General features: G+C 43.7%; 1 protein-coding gene across 1 annotated transcript; it reads left to right on the forward strand.

The window, feature by feature from the left end:
- Window positions 1-4,480: 4,480 nt before the first annotated feature.
- Window positions 4,481-13,844, forward strand: PRDX6 (peroxiredoxin 6). Its single transcript, XM_081111933.1, has 5 exons — window positions 4,481-4,880; window positions 9,280-9,436; window positions 10,408-10,554; window positions 11,608-11,754; window positions 12,664-13,844. Exons 1-5 carry the CDS (start codon window positions 4,786-4,788, stop codon window positions 12,790-12,792), a joined length of 675 nt encoding a protein of 224 aa, XP_080968059.1. The 5' UTR covers window positions 4,481-4,785; the 3' UTR covers window positions 12,793-13,844.
- The last annotated feature ends 5,281 nt before the right edge of the window (window positions 13,845-19,125 follow it).

Below are 19,125 nucleotides of genomic sequence, written 5' to 3' on the forward strand. Positions count from 1 at the left end.
AGTGGCCACTCACAATAAAATAATTTAAGTTCTGTTACTTTAACTTTATGATCACTGAGCTATTGTTATTTACTTTGAATCCCTGTTTAAATGCCAGGATTATTCCTCAAGAGTTGGAGACAGAAAGTGCTCTAGAAGACAACTTGAACCACAACCAATTCACTCCCAAAATAAATGAGCTCTGCATATATAGAGAATAAGTGGAGAATTCTCCAAATCAGCTTCTATGTAAAATACTTTAAAACTAACGAATAACTAAAATGTGCTCATCTGGACGGTATGTGCATGTGATTAAATCTCAACAGTAACTGCAGCAATGGTTCAGAATTTAGACCAGCATCAAGATTTTTCTGGGGGGATTATTTTATCACTAATTTTGCTTAGTGATCTTTGCAATAACAACAAATAGACTGATATTATTACCATTATCTTTCAATTTTCAAAAATGCATGGCTTAATTTCCTGTACATGGGGAGGACTTCTCCCACCACCACCTTTCTAGCATTGGGTCTCAAGGAGTTTGAGTTTGGAAGCTCACAGGCTACTTCGCATTCAGGACTTGGTGGGTTATCTTGTACCCTTCAGCATCAGGCTCCTTTGCTTCTACAGTCCCTGCCACTCTCCACTCTCCACTCTCCTGGCTTCTGCTTACCTAACCTGAACATCTTTCAGCTTCTTCCCCTACTATGAACCACTGACTGAATCTATTGTCTTGCCTTCCAGCCACCAAGAGAGGATCCAGTAATAAAGCACTTGGTGCCTGGCCCCATCACAGGCTGTTAGCCAGTCTGTAGGTTCATTGCTACGGTGCCAGTCTCCAGTCCTGTGCAATCTCCAAAGGCCAGCAAGTGGCAGGGCCATTTGCTCAGCTCTTCTTGGGGGAAAGGAGGGAGGGAGCCTGGGCCAGGTGGGCGTGCAAATTGGTTCCTCTCAAAAACACTTCCCTTTCCTGTGTTTCTTTTTTCTTCCCTTTCCCCATTTTTATCTCTCTGACAGTCTCTGTATAAATACAGATATGAAGCTTCAGAAATGTATATTCACCACCTGCTCTGTAAACATAATAAATTCTTTTCTCGATAGGATGGGGGCTCTTATGCTTAACTAAAAGCAGATGAGAGAATTGGTTAACCTAACTCGCCGTCTTTCAAACCATTTCAGGTTGGCTTTTGGTCTTTATCCAATTATTATATCATGTTTTTAAATCTAATCCTGTAACCATTTATGAAAAATTTTCTGCTCTCCCCCACCCCCCCAAAAAAAAGTCATTATTTGTGAAACTTACTAAATAGTCTCTTTCAGAGTACACAGTAAACTTGCAGGGTGCTGAATTTTGGGCAAGAAGTGTTGGAATTTACTACTCAAAGCCCCTCTGTGAGTTACTCATCATCTAACATTTTAACAACTGTTGTCTTTTCATTTTTGCTCCCCCATTTTTTACTCTGATTTCTCTCCAGGTTGTGGATGTCCCGCAGCAGATACAGGAGGGAGGAGAGACCATATTCATTAAACACAATAAAGAAGAGCAGTGGGGAGATTGTCTGCCCTTCTCAAATAGCAGGTAGATGGCACTGCCTTGATCAGTATATGTTCCAGCCCTCCTATTTTTTTCTGAAAAGAACATCAAATTTAACAAGAAAGTTTATAAGAATTGGTTTTAAAAACATAACCCCACCTCCCTAAAATTAATTTCAAGTTCCATTTATCTCCTCCCACGTGCATAAGAATTTTTGCCTAGCTACAATTCTAACCAGGGACACATTGCTCTTTTATTCCCAGCTGCAGGCAGACAGGAAATTGCTATCGTGGCTGCAGGAAGGTAGCCAAATGCTCCTCTGGTCCTTTGTGCAATCTAGCCCCACGCCCACCCTGTCTAACAGGTCACAAATGCTTACCACTAAAGTAGGGCCAAACCTTTAGGAGTTCCCAACCTAAAGAGCGACATCACAATACACAGCCATTCTCCTAAATGGCCACTGCCCATCCTTTCCCCTTTTCCTTTAATCTGCCCAAAGCAGTAAGGACAGAAGAGACTCAGTCAGCTGGGAGTCATGGCTCTCTGAAGGCCCTGCACTCCTTCCTTCCTGTCACGCAGAAGGTGGTTCTAAGGACAGAGAGGCCCTCCCTAACTGGGTCATCTGCATGGAAACTTCTTTTTCTGATCCCAGAGCCTCCACCCACTCTGCAAAGTAAATGTTTTCCTCATTTCTAAATAGTCTCTTTCACAGTACACAGAAAGCCCAGCTTTCCCTTTTCCACATTCTGGTCCCTCCCTCCCTGGAATGCCTCCCTCCCCCTTCTCCTTTCCTCCTTTCCCAATACGCCTCCTGCAGCCCTTGGGAGAGCAGCTTATCTTTCCCCTCTAGAAATGGGGTTCTGCGCACAGAGCACCCACCTTCGGTGGAGTGCAGAGGTTAAACCCAACTACCCACAGGGGCCAAGAAGTACAGAGGTTTCTTCCAACTCTGTTTGCATATTAAGTACACAGGATCATTCTTACTTTTACAAAGAACTATGCTCTACCTTGTTCCTCCTGGAAACACATGGCTGTCAGGCAACCTTTCATTTTCACCGTGTTGACAGAGATAGGGACATGTTAGGGTAGGATTCATTTTCCTCCTAATTCCCCTCTAATAAAAGTAATAGTGTGAGAGGGGAGCTAAAATGACAATAGACAATGTCAGTAAATGTTGGAAAACTTTCTGAACAAACAGGGACAGACAGTGCTAAGGTGGCTTACTCCCCCGCCAGCATTTGCCAAATAGAACATGGGCCCAGCGTGGGTAGATCTTGACATTTTAGGCAGGTATCCAGATATTTTTGTGAAAAATCATGTTTTTAAAAAATGTTGACGGCTAATTCAAAAGAATTGAAAACGTTTCAAAGATTAAAGTAGACAAGTTTTGCAAGAAGCAAGAGGACTGCGGGGTGCAGTCTGTGGCACTGTAAATTCTAACAGGCTCTTTCTTATTTCATTGTACTTGCTCAATTTACAACTGTCAGTTCCATAACTATGCTCTTTACAGAGATCAGTAACCTGTTCCTGTATTCATTCTCCATATTTGTGGTAATAGCTTTGTCTTCTAGTCTAGCTCCACAATACTGCTAATAGTGCCTCAAGGTCAAATTACTCTCCTTTTCTTCTCCTTCTCCCCTACAAAAGGAGGTAAGACAGAGTTTTTAGAACCAAAGATTGGAGTCAAATTAATTTAGAGATTAAATTAGAGTAGTGTTACAGTTTTCTTGAGTGGTTAGAAATTTTAGCAAGAATCTTACTGCAAGTTCTTGCTCAGAAGAGAACTGATCAGCATGCACCCACACACATGAAAACATTACTGTGCTGAAAACCGAAATCACAGTGAGTCACTTCTAACACTGCCATGTACCTCCCTTAAGCCTGAGAATTTTCCCAACTTCTGAACTCCAACCATTTGGAGCCCTCCCCCTATCAGCAGTTATTCTGCATTTTTATCATTACTGCATGCATGCCTCCTTCACCGTAAGAGCAGGGACTGTATCTCCATTGCAGCACCAGGCCTGGCACAGTGCCTCGCTTCTAGCTGACAAAGCAAGAGTTATTGTGTAAATTATCATCATCCAGATAATAGCTACCATTTCCAGATCACTTACTATGTGCTAAGTAGTTCACCTAAATCAGTGGTTCTCAACCTTCTGGCCCTTTAAATACAGTTCCTCATGTTGTGACCCAACCATAAAATTATTTTCGTTGCTACTTCATAACTGTAATGTTGCTACTGTTATGAATTGTAATGTAAATACCTGATATGCAGGATGGTCTTAGGCGACCCCTGTGAAAGGGTCGTTCGACCGCCAAAGGGGTCACGACCCACAGGTTGAGAACCACTGACCTAAATGGCCCCGGAGGCTTTCCCAAATCAGACTATCCAATCCAAAGCAGCACCAGTCACCACTAGTACACCTTATTTTATTCCTCTGAATAGAATGCCTGCTACCTAATATATTTTTATTTAATTATGTCTCCCCCCACTAGAATGAAAGCTCCAAGAGAACAGTCATCTTGTCTAAGTCGTGCTTGGACAGAAGATCACAATAAGTATGTTTTAAATTTTACATTTAGATTTCAGAATAATTGTATTATTTTATAGTTCATAATGAGCTCTGGCAACGGGGAGTGGAATAAAAATGAAAACTTTAGTCACATTCCCTCAAGCACTAACATTGGTGCGAGAATTTCTGCTGCAATCAGAAAGCCACTTCCTCTGACCTAAGGTCCTCCACACATCTGGATCTTGCCACATCCTCCGATATGACACTATTCATGATGGCTGAAGCTGCCCGATTCCAGACGCTCACACTGTCAGAGCCGGGAGTGCAGGTCGTGGGTGGGTGGCCCTCCTGTGCGGATTCTGCGCCTCCGGGGTCCTGGGGCGGCTGTGGGATTCTCCGGGTGCCCATTCCTACTGTGCTGCGCTTTTTCACCTCCAAAGCGCACACACACTGCAGGGTCTAATGCTGCGCACCCCGAGCCTGCCTGGGGCGACCTCACCTAAAGGGACACGCACGCCAGCGCCCACTGGCTCCAGGGATGGTAAGAGAGGTGGCGGCGATCTGGCGAACCAGAGCTGGCCCCGCCCCGCCCCGCCCCGCCCCGCCCCCGCCGACTGAGGCCCCTCCCACCCCTCCAACGACCAGGCCCCGCCCACCCCGCCCCTCCGAGCCCAGCTCATTCCGCAGTAGCACCTCCTCCCGAACCCGCCGGCGGGTGCGTGTCGCTGCTGCGCCTTCTCCTCCGTCACCGCTGCCGCCATGCCCGGAGGTCTCCTTCTCGGGGACGAGGCTCCCAATTTCGAGGCCAATACGACCGTCGGCCGCATCCGTTTCCACGACTTTCTGGGAGACTCGTAAGTGGCCACCCCGTCGCCCTGCCCTGGCCTCGGGCTGCGCTCCCATCTGAAGGTGTCTCCCCTGCGTCTTCTCCCTTCGTCCTCCGGCCGCTCGGTGCCTGCCCGCCGCCACCTCCCCGCACCGGTTCCTGCACGTGCCGCTCACTGTGCGTCCCCTGCCCCGCGGCGGCCACTGGGTTCCCTCCCGCGTCCCGCCCCAGCATGGCCAGCCCGGCTCCAGGCGGGGAAGGGGGAGGGGAAAGAAATTGGGTTTCCGCAGGTCCCGGGACCCGGAGCGCGGTGCGGAGCAGGGTTTGTTGCTGTTTAACTCGGTTTGCAAATTGTGCAAGTGGCACATCCAGCCAGGCCCGGTGGGGACTGAAACCGGCGGCCTCGGCGGTCACCTCCCAGGACTCCTGCCTGGACTCGGCCCCCTCCCTCCCTCTGTTCTGGAACTTGCTCCCGGGGGAAGGTGGGTGTGAGTCCGGGGACTGCTGCTGGCCGAAGGGCTCTGCCTGCTGCCTGGGATTTGCAGGCTTCTCGGCGCAAAATGTAAAGTTTAAAGCCACCAGCTGCCGGATAAGCGGCCGGAAGACTTTTTGGCCACAGCCTCCTTCATTGGCCAGGATAAGATTTGATAAGAACTTCGGGAGGAACCAAGAACACTCTGTGCATAGGTGTGTCCTTCATTCCAGAGCTTGCAACACTGTGAGGGAAGGGCTCTCTGAGGCTGTCCAGTTGCAGCGACCTCTTCTTGCCAGGACACATGAACCTCTGCTCGCTGTGACCCTTTGTTTCCCAGTGGTGTGCCCCTCCCCCTCGCCTAGCTCCCAGCAGCACATGGCCTGGCTAGAGTGATACAAATTGGTGACCTGTTATCTGGCAATCATACCATTATGACTAGGAGTAAAAAAAGCTATAAAACCATACCTGGTTTTATAGCTCCTGATCTGCAGACATTAAGTTGCTCAGTTTCAATCAGAAACTTCCCAGACATGTCTAGTTACATGATGGTTCTGGAGTTCAGGAGCCCTGTGGTCTTCTGAGGCTTAACAATTCCTCCCTGGGTTTGAATCCTTTTATATGTGGTATCCAGGTATGTATATATAGAGAGAAGGAAGTTTTTGAGATTAACCAATGATTGGACAGGGCTGTTCAGAGAACCTGGGAGAGACTCTACCTTAGGCCTGTGGTCAGCAAACTGCAGCTCGCGATCCACATGCGGCTCTTTGGCCCCTTGAGTGTGGCTCTTCCTAAGCCTTAGGAGTACCCTAATTAAGTTAATAACAATATACCTACCTGTATAGTTTAAGTTTAAAAAATTTGGCTCTCAAAAGAAATTTCAATCGTTGTACTGTTGATATTTGGTTCTGTTGACTAATGAGTTTGCCGACCACTGCTAGAAGTAGGAGTTACCCAACCCCTTACAACTCTAAGTCCATTTCCAGCCTCTCATCAAGGGAACAAACAGTTTGTGAAAGAGAGGGCTCAACTAGAAAATGATGAGAGATGGAACATTCGGACCCTGAAGGCAGGAAAAGGCTTCAGAAACACAGACCAAGGCCAGTCTATACTCAGAATCTAGGTATTAGCATTTCTCCAAAACCCCATGGTATTTTTCAGAGTATGTTCCTTCCCATTCCACTCTCAGTCCTCACCCCCACACAGCATAGGAATCTTACGAGAACTCTTAGGCTGTATGAATTAAAGATAAATATTAACATAAAGCATAATTACTATAGCAATAAGTAAAAATGCTGTCACTACCTCAGCTAACTCCACTTTCTTGGGTTTTGTTGTTGTTGTCATCACCATAGTTTATTGGCCTCTAGATCTCTCTTGATTTGATTAAAAATGGTACCATTTCTGGGAACCACCAGTGGAAAAATGAGAAAAATACCCACATCTATAAAAGACTATATAAGCCCTGGCCAGTATGGCTCAGGTGGTTGAGCATCATCTGGTGCACTGAAAGTTGCTGGTTCGATTCCCAGTCATGGTACATACCTGGGTTGCAGGTTCGAGGTTGGGGTGCCACAGGTCAGGGTGCATTCTGAAGGCAACTGATCAGTATTTCTCTCACATTGATGTTTCTCTCTCTCCATCTTCCTCTCTAAAATCAGTAAAAATATGTATTTTTTTTTAAAGGTTGTACAAGTCGGCCCCACCCCCAAATGACATTTGAGCTCTTTATATCATTATAGTACATGGATTTTTGCCTAATATAATATTTTCCAAACTCCATTCTGTATGCAATCTCAATTCAGACTGTCAATTTTTGTTTCGGGTGTTGTTTTTTTAGGGGGGGGGGGGGGAGAAAAAAATTAAAATAACCATAAAATTTCACAGGCATCTACTCCATCCCCCTCTCCACTCCCCCAGACAATGAGATACAACTAAGAGGTTTGGGGACTGTGTTTGGTGAGTTTATTGAGCCTTAATCACTGTTTCTTTACGTATGTGGTGTAAGCAGCTTCACAGCTTTTTCACTAAACAAAAACGTGTGTTTTCCTGAAGTTTTCTGGGGGGTTAGTGAGAAGGGACTGTTCCCTTAAAGGAGGAAACCTATTGTCTTTTGAAAATGAGGAAGGAAGGAAATGGGATCATGTAATTAACTCTCACCAGCAGCAGTGGGGAGACTCTGAGGGGAAGGCAGGCCACAGTCAGACATGCCAGAGTTTATTCCTATTCCTAGCTGAGTGGTAAACTGGAGTTTGGTTTCTCCGGAAGGAGAGAGGGTGTGAAGTGATTCAGAGAAATGGTCTCTTGACTGGAAATGGAAGGAAAACGCCTGACTTGCCTAATTCATCACCCCGTTAACATTTCTTCTCAAAAGTTTCGTCTGAACCCTAAACAGACAGATCCTTTTCCATAGAATCTAAGGCCTACATTTTACTCAAACTACATTATTACAAAAGATATGTATCCCCCTTGTTGCCTTTTTAAAAAGTAGACCTACCACACACCTCCACAGTGTTAAAGATATTACCTTCCTTCCCAGTCTTTCCATAGCCTCCTCCATCCTTTTTGTAAGAAAGTCTTTTCCTTTCCCGGAGCCTTGGAGTTGAGTGACAGATGTGAGTGGAACGGGGTACCTTCATTTCTGCTTTGTTCTTTGTGCTTCGGGGAACTTGGCAAACTTGGTGAGCTCAGCTTGGCATCTAAGCTAGATCTAGTAATCTAGGTTAGGGTCCTGCTTTAATTTTGTAAGCCCCTGGGAGTGTGGAAAACCGAGAGTTAAATTTCCCTTTTCAGTAGAGTAGTTTCCATGGTCACCACAGAGAAGGAACTGGGACTCCAAAGATTCTTGGTGGCTCAGCTTAAAGAGCGTGCTTAAAATCTCTACAAGTTTAACTTCAGGCCGTGATGCTCTAGATAATAGTATTTACCTAAAAATCTGTAGTTCTAGAATCTACATTGTAGTTTATCAGGTTTCTACCTACTTGGTCTGAAACAAGAAGAAAAAGAAACCACAAATGAAGAGATAGGTAAAATTCTCTTTGAGACAGCATAGAGGGACCTGGAGAGTATCATGCTAAGCGAAATAAGCCAGTCAGAGAAAGACAAGTATCATGTGATCTCACTCATATGTGGTATCTAATGAACAAAATGGATTCAGAGACCTAGAAGCTTGGAACAGACTGTCAGTCTCAGAGGGAAGGCAGGGGTGGGTGGGAAGAGATTAACCAAAGAACTTGTATGCATATATCATAACCCATGGACACAGACAATAGTGTGGTGAAGGCCGGGGGGGAGGGTGGGTAGTGGGGGGGGGGTTAGAAGGGGTCAATGGGGGGAAAGGGAACATAGTAATACTGTCAACAATAAAGTTTTTTTGTTATTTTTGTTTGTTTTTAAAGCTGTGACAGCTAAAAAAAAAGAGAGAGAGATAGGTAAAACTCTGAGAGTGCTGTTTTGTCAAGGTGCAAATATTGGGTGTCCTGTAAAGCTGTCTTATAAAAGGTTTCATAGCCATTCACTTCAAAGAAGCCACGTGTCAACTTTAATTTTACATATAAATAGAGGATACCAGCCTATTTATTTTAGATTACATAATCTGTTTGTTCTTGTAATCAGCTGTTCGTTTGGATTCAGAGACTTTGGGAACACCCATTATTGGAGCTGAATGTTGGGCTGTGGTTAGGAAAAAAAAATAAAGAAGAGGGCAAGAAGAAAATAAGTTATTTTAATAAGCTACTTGGTGTGAGTAGCACAGGTTTTATTAGTTGAAAAGGAGTCAGGATGGCTCAAAAGAGGCAACACCCTTAAATTAGTTTTTTAAAATATTTGTCATCTTGATTGTAAGCATTCATTTTTTGAAAGAACATCATTTTTTACCTCAGATTTGTGACTTCCCATTCTGCATGCTGTTGGTGATAACCTTGTCACTCAGTTGTGACCTTTGCCTCCATTGCAGATGGGGTATCCTCTTCTCCCACCCTCGGGACTTTACCCCTGTGTGTACCACAGAGCTTGGCAGAGCTGCAAAGCTGGCACCTGAATTTGCCAAGAGGAACGTTAAGCTGATTGCCCTTTCAATAGACAGTGTTGAAGACCATCTTGCCTGGAGCAAGGTAACGTTTCTGTGGCTGTGCTTTGAGGTTATAAATGGTAGAGTAGAAATAAATGAAGTTTTACTGGAGGGGGTGAAAGAGAGGACGCAAGTACAACCTTGTCCTTTAGTTCAGACTTGAAATGCTTTGTTTTCTGTGTAGATTTCACTCTAGTGATTTACCTTTGACTTGTCCTTGAAGTCTGTGTTCAACTCTCCATTCTTATATTTCCTTTGAGTTTTGTGTTCTGTTCTGTTTTGTTTTTGTTTTTTTAATATCTCTCTTCTGGTAGCTTAATGTCTGAGTCAGGGTGTTTTTGAGGCAGGGATCAGATCTATAAAATTATTTTTGCATGTGGTGTTGTTTCCAGATGTGATGGACTTAAGGAATGCATTATTTCTGATGGTTTTTATATTTGGAAACCCAGAGGTACCTTGGATTGGTATCTGATACTATACTATTCGGCTTTTGAAGAGGTTATTGCTGCTTTCTTAAAGCAGTAAAAACAAGCTGCATTTTAACAGACTTGGGCATGAAAAGAGTCAATGCTTAGCCATGGCCAAGTGGCTCAGCTCATTGGGCGTCATCCCATATATTGAAAGGCTGCGAATTTGATTCCTGGTCAGGGCACATACCTAGATTACAGGTTCAATACCCAGTCAGGGCTTGTGCAGAAAGTAAAGGATTGATGTTTCTCACATCAGAGTTTCTCCCCCCGCCCCCTTTAAAATCAATAAACATATCCTCGGGTGAGGATTTAAAAAGAAGAAAGAAAAGGGGCTATGCTTATAACCTAAATATAGTACCCTATTGCTCTTCCTATCAATGAATAATTGGGATGGGGAGTGTTCGTTCATTTATTAAAATTGCTTAGAGAAATTACTATGATTATGGTCCTCTTCCCTGTCTTGCAATAGGATGGCTTGCAACAGATTGAATTCAGAGGATGTGCCTGGTTTAGATTTCTCTTTCCCCTTTGACCTGCCTTTTAGGATATCAATGCTTACAACTGTGAGGAGCCCACAGAAAAGTTACCTTTTCCCATCATCGATGACCGGAATCGGGACCTCGCCATCCTGTTGGGCATGCTGGACCCAGCAGAGAAGGACGAGAAGGGCATGCCTGTGACGGCGCGTGTGGTGAGTTATCGAAGTCCATATGGAGTCCTCATGACTGGCCAGGCTGTATGTCCATGTAAATGCTTGGAGCACCTAGAGCAGCGGTTCTCAACCTGTGGGTCACAACTCCTTTGTGTGTCGAACGACCCTTTCACAGGGGTCGCCTAAGACCATCGGAAAACACATGTATAATTACATATTGTTTTTGTGATTAATCACTGTGCTTTAATTATGTTCAATTTGTAACAATGAAATTGGGGGTCACCACAACATGAGGAACTGTTTTAAAGGGTCGCAGCATTAGGAAGGTTGAGAACCACTGACCTAGAGGAAATAGGCGAACATATGTTAATGTCTACATATTTCCTCAGGGAAATAACTGTACTGGTAGCAATCTCACTGATTATGTGTAATGCTCATGCTAAATTTTCAGCTAAAATTTTAAGCTGGGTAATTCATAGCTTATGGAAACCTACTTCTAGAATTGAGTAATCTTTCCTATATCTCTCCTGACAACCTCTCTTTAATGGGATGGGTCATGTCCTTCGTCCTTGGGCAGCTCTGGTTTTGAATTCTGGTTAGTTCTGTCCTGAAAACAAACTTAGTTCCTCATCTGCAAAAAGTACAACTATGTGAGGGCCAGTATCCACTCCCATTTAGTATTATTTTTTATGATAATCACCCCTATTTAACATAGTACCAGCCGGAGCCCTTTCCTGGATTCAGTTTGCATGTCAGTTTTTCTTACTGGGACAACCAGAACCAAATATAATCTCCTTTTAAGTGCAGAAAAATAACATGAACACTGATGTATACCTGAGGCTAATACAATACTATAGGTCGTTGTAATCGAAAAGTTAAAAAAAATATATTTTTATAAAAAGGGAAATGACATGGAGAAGAAGTGTCTGGGTTCCTGCCCCCCAATGACGTTTGGTGTGCCATTTTAGATATTGGGGAATTTTTTTGTTTGCTTTGTGTTTATACCTTCGAACATTTGTCATGACAGGCAAGCATTCCAAGAGGCTTTCATATCAAAGAACTTGTCCTATTTAAGTGTCTGTGTGTTTACAGGTGTTTGTTTTTGGCCCTGATAAGAAATTGAAGCTGTCCCTCCTCTACCCCGCGACCACCGGCAGGAACTTTGACGAGATTCTCAGAGTAGTTATCTCTCTCCAGCTGACAGCAGAAAAGAGGGTTGCCACCCCGGTTGATTGGAAGGTAAAGATGCTAAAGGGCAGGTCCCCAGCACACCTGAAAGGCCTGTGTGGCTAATGTCCAGTGGCCACCCTCGGGCTCTCTGTGTCTAGCGCGCAAGTCCACTGGGAGGATTTTTCCTCATGGCTGAGTTTAAGATTTGCTGTTCAAGGTCTTTAACACTTTTATATAAAACACAAACTCCCATGTTGCTTTCTAGCTTTTAGCTTATTTGGGCAGATTAATTGGTCAGAATGATACCCTTTCCTAATAAAAGGATTTTTTTAAAAAACTTTAATCCTTCCCTGATGGCAAAATATTTACAATAAAACTTAGATTGGCCACTTAAGTCCTGGCTGTAAAACTTTTTGGTGTCTTACTGTCCTGAAGTATTTTCTTCTCTTAAGCTTCATTAAACCTCTGTAGAATTCTGACACTTGTTTTCAAGCTTACAATCTCTAGGATTTCTGCAATATGTAAGACATGGATAATATCACAAGAATATTTTAACGTCGCTACATTTTTAAAAATATGCTAACCTGAATACCAGTTTTTGTTTTTCTGATAAGTGTATCAGATAAAATGCTGTGTCCATTCCCTGAGCATACATTTATTGAGTCCAGATATAGCCATGAACAATAAAGTTCCAGACCTCTTAGACTCACGTTCCAGTGGTAGAGACAGACAATAAACTAGCTTATAGTGTATTAGGTGCGCGGAACAATGGGGAGCGGAGGGGAGAAGGGGAGTACTGTGGTGGGAAGGCTGGCTTTCTGCCTGGCTGTCAGGGGGGCCTAGTGCCGGAAGCTTTACCTGAGGGTGAGCGTGGCATGTTGGAGGACCATAGTAAGTCAGAGAACCTGGGGATCTAAAGTTCATTCTCGCCTTCAGGCTTTACCATTGGATTTCACCATTCTCCATGTCTGTCCGTAGGTTGGAGATAGCGTGATGGTCCTCCCAACAATCCCTGAAGAGGAAGCCAAGAAACTCTTCCCTAAAGGAGTCTTCACCAAAGACCTCCCATCTGGCAAGAAATACCTGCGCTACACGCCCCAGCCATAGGTCTCACCCTGCACAGTGAGACAGTGGGTGCCAGCTGCCAGTCATGTGTCCTACAGCGATTCCATAGAAACATCCCACTATGATCACAGCCACGGTCTCTAGGTTGCTGTCCTCCTGGCTTATTAAATGAAAATGGCACTAAACACCCCGTGGGATTCTTTGCTTCGTGCCTTCACCAGCATTCTGTTCTGTTCCCATGCCTCAGCTCTCTCTCCTGGCTCTCTAAAATACAGTCTGTATTGGAGACTCACATCATATTGGATCTCTGCAGGTTTGTGATCAGCAACGTAGGATCCACTGATAGTTGAAAAGCTGCTTTGCTCCAGCCTGGAATGACCATCAGGTTTTTTAGCTGTTCTAATCAAATCCTCTCTTCCATTACACATTTTGGGGAGCAGCAGAACTTGAGGTTCAGTTTCCTCTGTCAATCTGTAAGTATATAACCCTAGCAGCTAAAAGTAACCGGATATTCTTCAGTACTCAGTGTTTTGATCACAACTAAGGGAAAAGATTTCCATTCTGTACTTTTACAGGAGAGAACTGAAATGGGATGAGCAGAGGGATCTTTACATTTTTTAAAAAATATATTTTATTGATTTTTCACAGAGAGGAAGGGAGAGGGATAGAGAGCCAAAAACATCGATGAGAGAAACACCGATCAGCTGCCTCCTGCACATTCCCTACTGGGGATGTGCCCGCAACCAAGGTACATGCCCTTGATCGGAATTGAACCTGGGACCCTTGAGCCAAACCGGTTAGGGCTAAATATTTTGCTAAGAAAAATTTTCAATACATTTCTACCAAAAGAGGGAGAAAAGGCTCTACTTACCTGCTGGAGGTGTGAGCAGAACAACAGCGCCACCTGCCTCTCACAGCAGGTATATTCGTGTCAGTGCTCCGCCTTGCTAACACCGAAAAGGCTCGCCCTGGGGAGGAAGGGAGGAGAGGATGACTGAAGTTGTTTGTAGAACTATTCTTGCTGAGGGTGGGGCAGTACTTTCTGAATGTTGCTTTTGGGGGATCTGGCAAATAAATCCGTTGTTAAAACTAGATCAGAGAATTCTGTTGTCACATTTTGAAATACTCGGTTAGACCCGTGTCCTGAGGGCAGAGGCTTCCTCACTGGGATTGGCATTGATGCTTCTCTCCGGAGACAGATAAATAAAATTTCTAATGACCGTGGAGGTGCAGCTGGCCTCATGGGTCTTCACCACAGCACCTGGCCCACTTTGCTTCTTCGTGGTACCTGCATGGGTCCTGTAGTCCCTTGAGTTTGTGACCCCCAGGTGTAACACACCTGATGCCTTCATGGGATTGCTGAGCTTCAGAATTTGAATCTTGAGGATAATGATGCACATAGGTATGCTTTTCTGGAAAGTACTAGTTACTCTGAATTCACGGTCTCTTGGACTTATGCTGTGCTAATAAGGCCTCAGTTTGGAAAAAAGTGTCACACACCTGGTGCAGTCTCTTGCACGTAGCCCTCTATATTTTTATTGAGTAAAATATGATCCCTGGTGCCATGTGTCAGATAAGTCGTTCGTTTCCTTTAAAAGGTGGATGACACTAAGAAGGTTGAGAACGAAGGTAAAAATTCCAAGTTTTCACAGTATCCTGGGGAATGCTGGTCTGAAGGAGACCTGTAATGACTGGCATCCTGTTTCTCATCTCTTCTCCAAGCCACAATATATTTTGCCTTCAAAGAACTAATACTATCTGGTACATCTACTCTACCCGTAATGATGACATCAGTGTAAAAACGCTTTAAAAGCTCAAAGGAAAGGGGCTCGTGCTGTCAGATTTAGTTCTGGCTCTACCACTAAGCAACCATGAAGTCATGAAATGGAACAAGTTTCTTTCCAAGTCAATGTTACATAATAAATATGCATTTCTAGGTAGAAGTGATCCTAAGCATATTTTTATTTTTTTTTATTTTTTAAATATATTTTATTGATTTTTTTACAGAGAGGAAGGGAGAGAGATAGAGAGTTAGAAACATCAATGAGAGAGAAACAGCTGCCTTCTGCACATCTCCCACTGGGGATGTGCCCACAACCCAGGTACATGCCCTTGACCGGAATCGAACCTGGGACCCCTCAGTCCGTAGGGTGACGCTCTATCCATTGAGCCAAACCAGTTTCGGCAGCCTAAGCATAGTTTTAACACCCTTGGGCATGAAGAGTAGAGTTCCCCGATAAAGAACGGTTGCCCTCAATTTTCATTGGAAGAACAGAATAAATTGCATTATGCATCCAAAGATTTAATTGAAAGGTAATATATGACCATGGTGGGTATGAGAGAAGCATAAGGAATTTGAAAGTCCATGCAACTTCAAAGAATAAGCACAGACTTATCTACGTTAGTAAAATGATTAACTTGTGGCTCCTGTGTGGTCTTGCCACATATCTGATTTCACCTCTAACCTCCACCCTCAGGGTAGGAATTTGCATTGAGAAGCTCAGTGAAGGGTTAAGGAGCCAGAGTGGTCTTGCCTAAATGGTCAACTCAAGATGCCAATTTGGGTGCAGTGAACTGGTGTTAGTGATTTACTCCATTAAACCATGCCCCTTTGGGGCAATGCAAATTGAGGCAATATAACTGATTCTAGCTTAGTCATGGTGCACAGACTGGGTAAAAGGTCATTACCACCTTCTCATCAGTGATTGGTCCAAAAATGAGCATGTGACTCAGTTCTTGGGGAGGAGACAAATACAGGATTATCAGCATTTCTAGAATAATTCTCACTATTGGAAGCCATTCTTTTTGGTCTTGTATTGAATATGAACAAGAAAACATGGAAGCCTGGATTGCTGCTGGGAGAGGGAACCAGCCATGGAATAAGACAAAAAGTCAATAGGGTAAAGAGAAAGAAAAAATCTGATATCACCGAGTCTACTGCCCACAAACCATGCTACCTCTTGACTTACATAAGATATTTCTGTAGTGTTTAAGCCTAATGGATGTGCATGGTGAGGTGCCTCCTAAGTGACCTGGAGGGCAGGCATCTGTTTTCTGCTAGTTTATTCCCTGCACTGTAGATCTCAGGCTTCAAACTGCAATAAATGATATGAGGAACATGTTAAAATCCAGGACCCACCCCAACACTGATTCTATAGTGACCAGACGTTCTTCATTTGTAACAACCCAGGTGACTGATGCCGAGGACAGCAGACACCCAACATCCATTTCCCATTCTTTACTAAAAACAGTAGGTTATGTTAAGGTTGGCAAGGTGAGGTGCCAGTTAAAGTTCATTTAATAGGTGTGGGCATGTGACTGTGCTTCCCTCAGTGGGGTCCCTTCCTGACTAAAAGGCAAGGCTACCTACAGAGAAAGCTCCTTGTCTGACTGAAACGCCCACCGGATACCTGGAGTGACCGATGATTTGCCATCTGAGAAAGTTACTGGCCAAGGATGGAGGAGAAGGCTGCAAGGAGCCTGGGTCCGTGCTTATTCCTCAAGCCACAGCACCAGCCCTGTTCTGCCTATTGCCAGGTCTCTGGTTACATCAGAAAAATGAAGCCACATAGGTTTCTGTAATGTGCGGCTACACCCATATCTGCTGACGCGAGTCTCCTCAGCCACTCTGAGAAATACTGCCTATGTGCTCGGTGTCCAGAAAGTTCTTCATAAATGGTTATGCTTGACTTTTTCTCTTGTTTCTTTCTATTATGATTTTCCCTAGAGTCGAGATTCTTACATTCTTTCAAAGTTTTGTTGAAATGAAAAAGACAATGGAATCTAATAAGTACACCATGAAAATCAACTTTATTTGACTTTTAAAAATAAAATGAAAATAGTATCAAACAGTACAATGCAAGGTAAGATTGTTAACTTCTCAACTTTGCTTTCAGTAACTAAGATTATGGAACATAGATCTGTTTTTCAAGAGTTACTAAATTGGGGAGGGGACAATAACTTTGGAAAATGTTACGGGAGCACTACTTATAGCAGTATCACAAATCAGAGTTTAGATTCTGTGCTTTAGATAGTAATATATTGTGCAATGCTTTTAATAATTTGTAAAACACTGTAACGTGCTCTCAGCTGGAGCAGGGTTCCGTTTGGTGGGCCATGAGTCTTGAGACAACCTTAACCTGAAAAATTTTTGAACCACTCAGGTTCAAAATGCAACTACTTAAAACTGGAGCTTTTGCAACAGCCCATCAATTGCTTATAAAATCAATGCAGCAATAAATTGTTTCAGCAACTTCTAAGTAAACTTCTCATCAGATGACCCTTCCGCACGTGAGCCAGGGTGTTGGCTCCGTCTGAGACCTCACTTCTCATATCGTGTTGGCACCATTAGTGTCCTTTTCTATAATGAGATCCAGTGTCCAACTACAAAAGAAAGTCCAAAGTAAAATATTAGACTTGTGTGCATTTCAGAAAAAAACTAATCAACTTAAGCACAACCAGAAAACTTAGGAAAAGTTTCCATTTTATTATCTGGAACCTTCCCTCCAAGGACTTGGAGTGATACATTGTCAGTAAGTACATGTACATCTCTATACCATCCAACCTCAGCTTGTAAAGAGATACTACATTAATTCAATTACAGTAGTCGATCTCTTAAGGAAAAGAGAAATATTAGGAGCATTGAATTCCAGTTAACGTGGTGACTGATTATAGGGTAACAGGAAACTTTTTTCCTAAATCAGAATGAGAATTTTTTAAAATAATGGAGGTGGACCAAAACAGTGACAAATGAGGAACCCAATTACTTGGCTCCCAGTTAGTTTTTCCATTTGTGAAATAGGGTTTCTATAAGAAAGAGGAGAGGATGACACCAGGCTAACTGCCTAAAAAGAACTACGTTGCTTTGTTTAAAAGGACTATTAACCATAAGTTTTGTCAATGCAACTTTCTGTCCCCAAACAAACACACTGCAAACCACCTGGGTTGTCAGAAATGGCAATGGCAGGACCAGAACTTCTTAGGGTAGCTGTCTGGTTGGGATATGATGGGCTTGAAGCTGCATTTGTACAGCTCACCATATTCAAGGGCATGTTTATTTGGCACCATTTTTGACACCATTACTACCGATTTCTGCATTGGCCGAGTGCCCTATTGTTTTGTCAGATTTGCCTTCCTCCCCACTCAACAGTGGGCTCGTACCCAGATGAGCTTTGTTAGGTGCCTAACAGACCCCTTGAGTAATGTGGCTACCCTCCTCCCCACTAGACTGGCCTCTGTCTGTCCTGGCCCAGTGTGAGCAGCCCTCTCCCTCCCCAACTCTAGGCATGACTTCCAGCACATCTTGGACTTTTCTAAATTAGCCCTGATTGCTGAGGAAAGTGGGAAAAGATGCTGGGGCCAAACGTAAGTGACTCTAATAAAATGTTTTGGGATCTCTTGTTTTATCTTAAAAATTCATGCAAATTTGTCATCCTACTCCAGAATATGTTTGTTTTCATATAAAAATGTTTTAAATAATCTAACAGTGAAATGAGTTAACTTTTTCTTTTAAAAGATCATCAAATAAAATTGACACTCTAGGAAGGTACCCATGATCAGCTGTGGCCCCATGTGTCCCCAGCACAGCATCCACACATCCATGGGAAAGGCACACTCCCAAGGAGAAGCATCAATACTTAGATGTTAATGGCCCTTCCCGCCCCTAATCCCAGAGACCTCTACTTTTGAACTAAATATCAGGGGAAGGGGGTGGAGGATGGAAAGTGGGAAAGGTGGCGGCGGGGGGGGGGGGGGGGGGGGGGGGAATGGGGCAAAATGGCAGCTTCTAAAAATATTCTATAATTTTAATTATTAATTGACTCAGGTGAGCTTGATCCAGTATTTTCCAATTCAGTGAGTTTCCACTAAGAGTCTCTTTTTCACCACCTACATTTTGCTATTTGACTTCAGCTATGTAGTTTCATATTCACACTAAGAAAAGTCTGACTCAAGTACCAAGTTTGTTACCTCATCTTTTCTCTTCCAGGTTTGATCTCTGCTGGTCACTTGAGGACCAGTGTTGACTGAGCCTGTTCAAACACATGCATCAAACAAAAATTAAATCCGGAGTTTAAGAATAAAAGTAGCAGAAGAATATTTTAAAATACCAATTTGCTTTCTCCCTGTAGGTCTCCCTTTCTCTTCCCTGTTAAATGGGCTCTTCCTTCCCACAGGGAGATTTGTTAATAGGCTCCCAAAAGTCCAATAGGGGATGAGAAACTCAAATGACAGCAGGCAGGTCACACGTGATTAAAGTGGGCTGGATATAAGACAAGAGGGAGCGGTGTGGACAGCACCTGCTTCCCCAGTGGGAGCCAGCTGGTACTCAGCTCTGATTGTTGCCACATACAGAAATGGGGACTGAGTGTTGGCAGA

This window comes from Myotis nattereri, assembly GCF_964212035.1.
Source record: "Myotis nattereri genome assembly, chromosome: 18".
Lineage (NCBI taxonomy): Eukaryota > Metazoa > Chordata > Mammalia > Chiroptera > Vespertilionidae > Myotis > Myotis nattereri.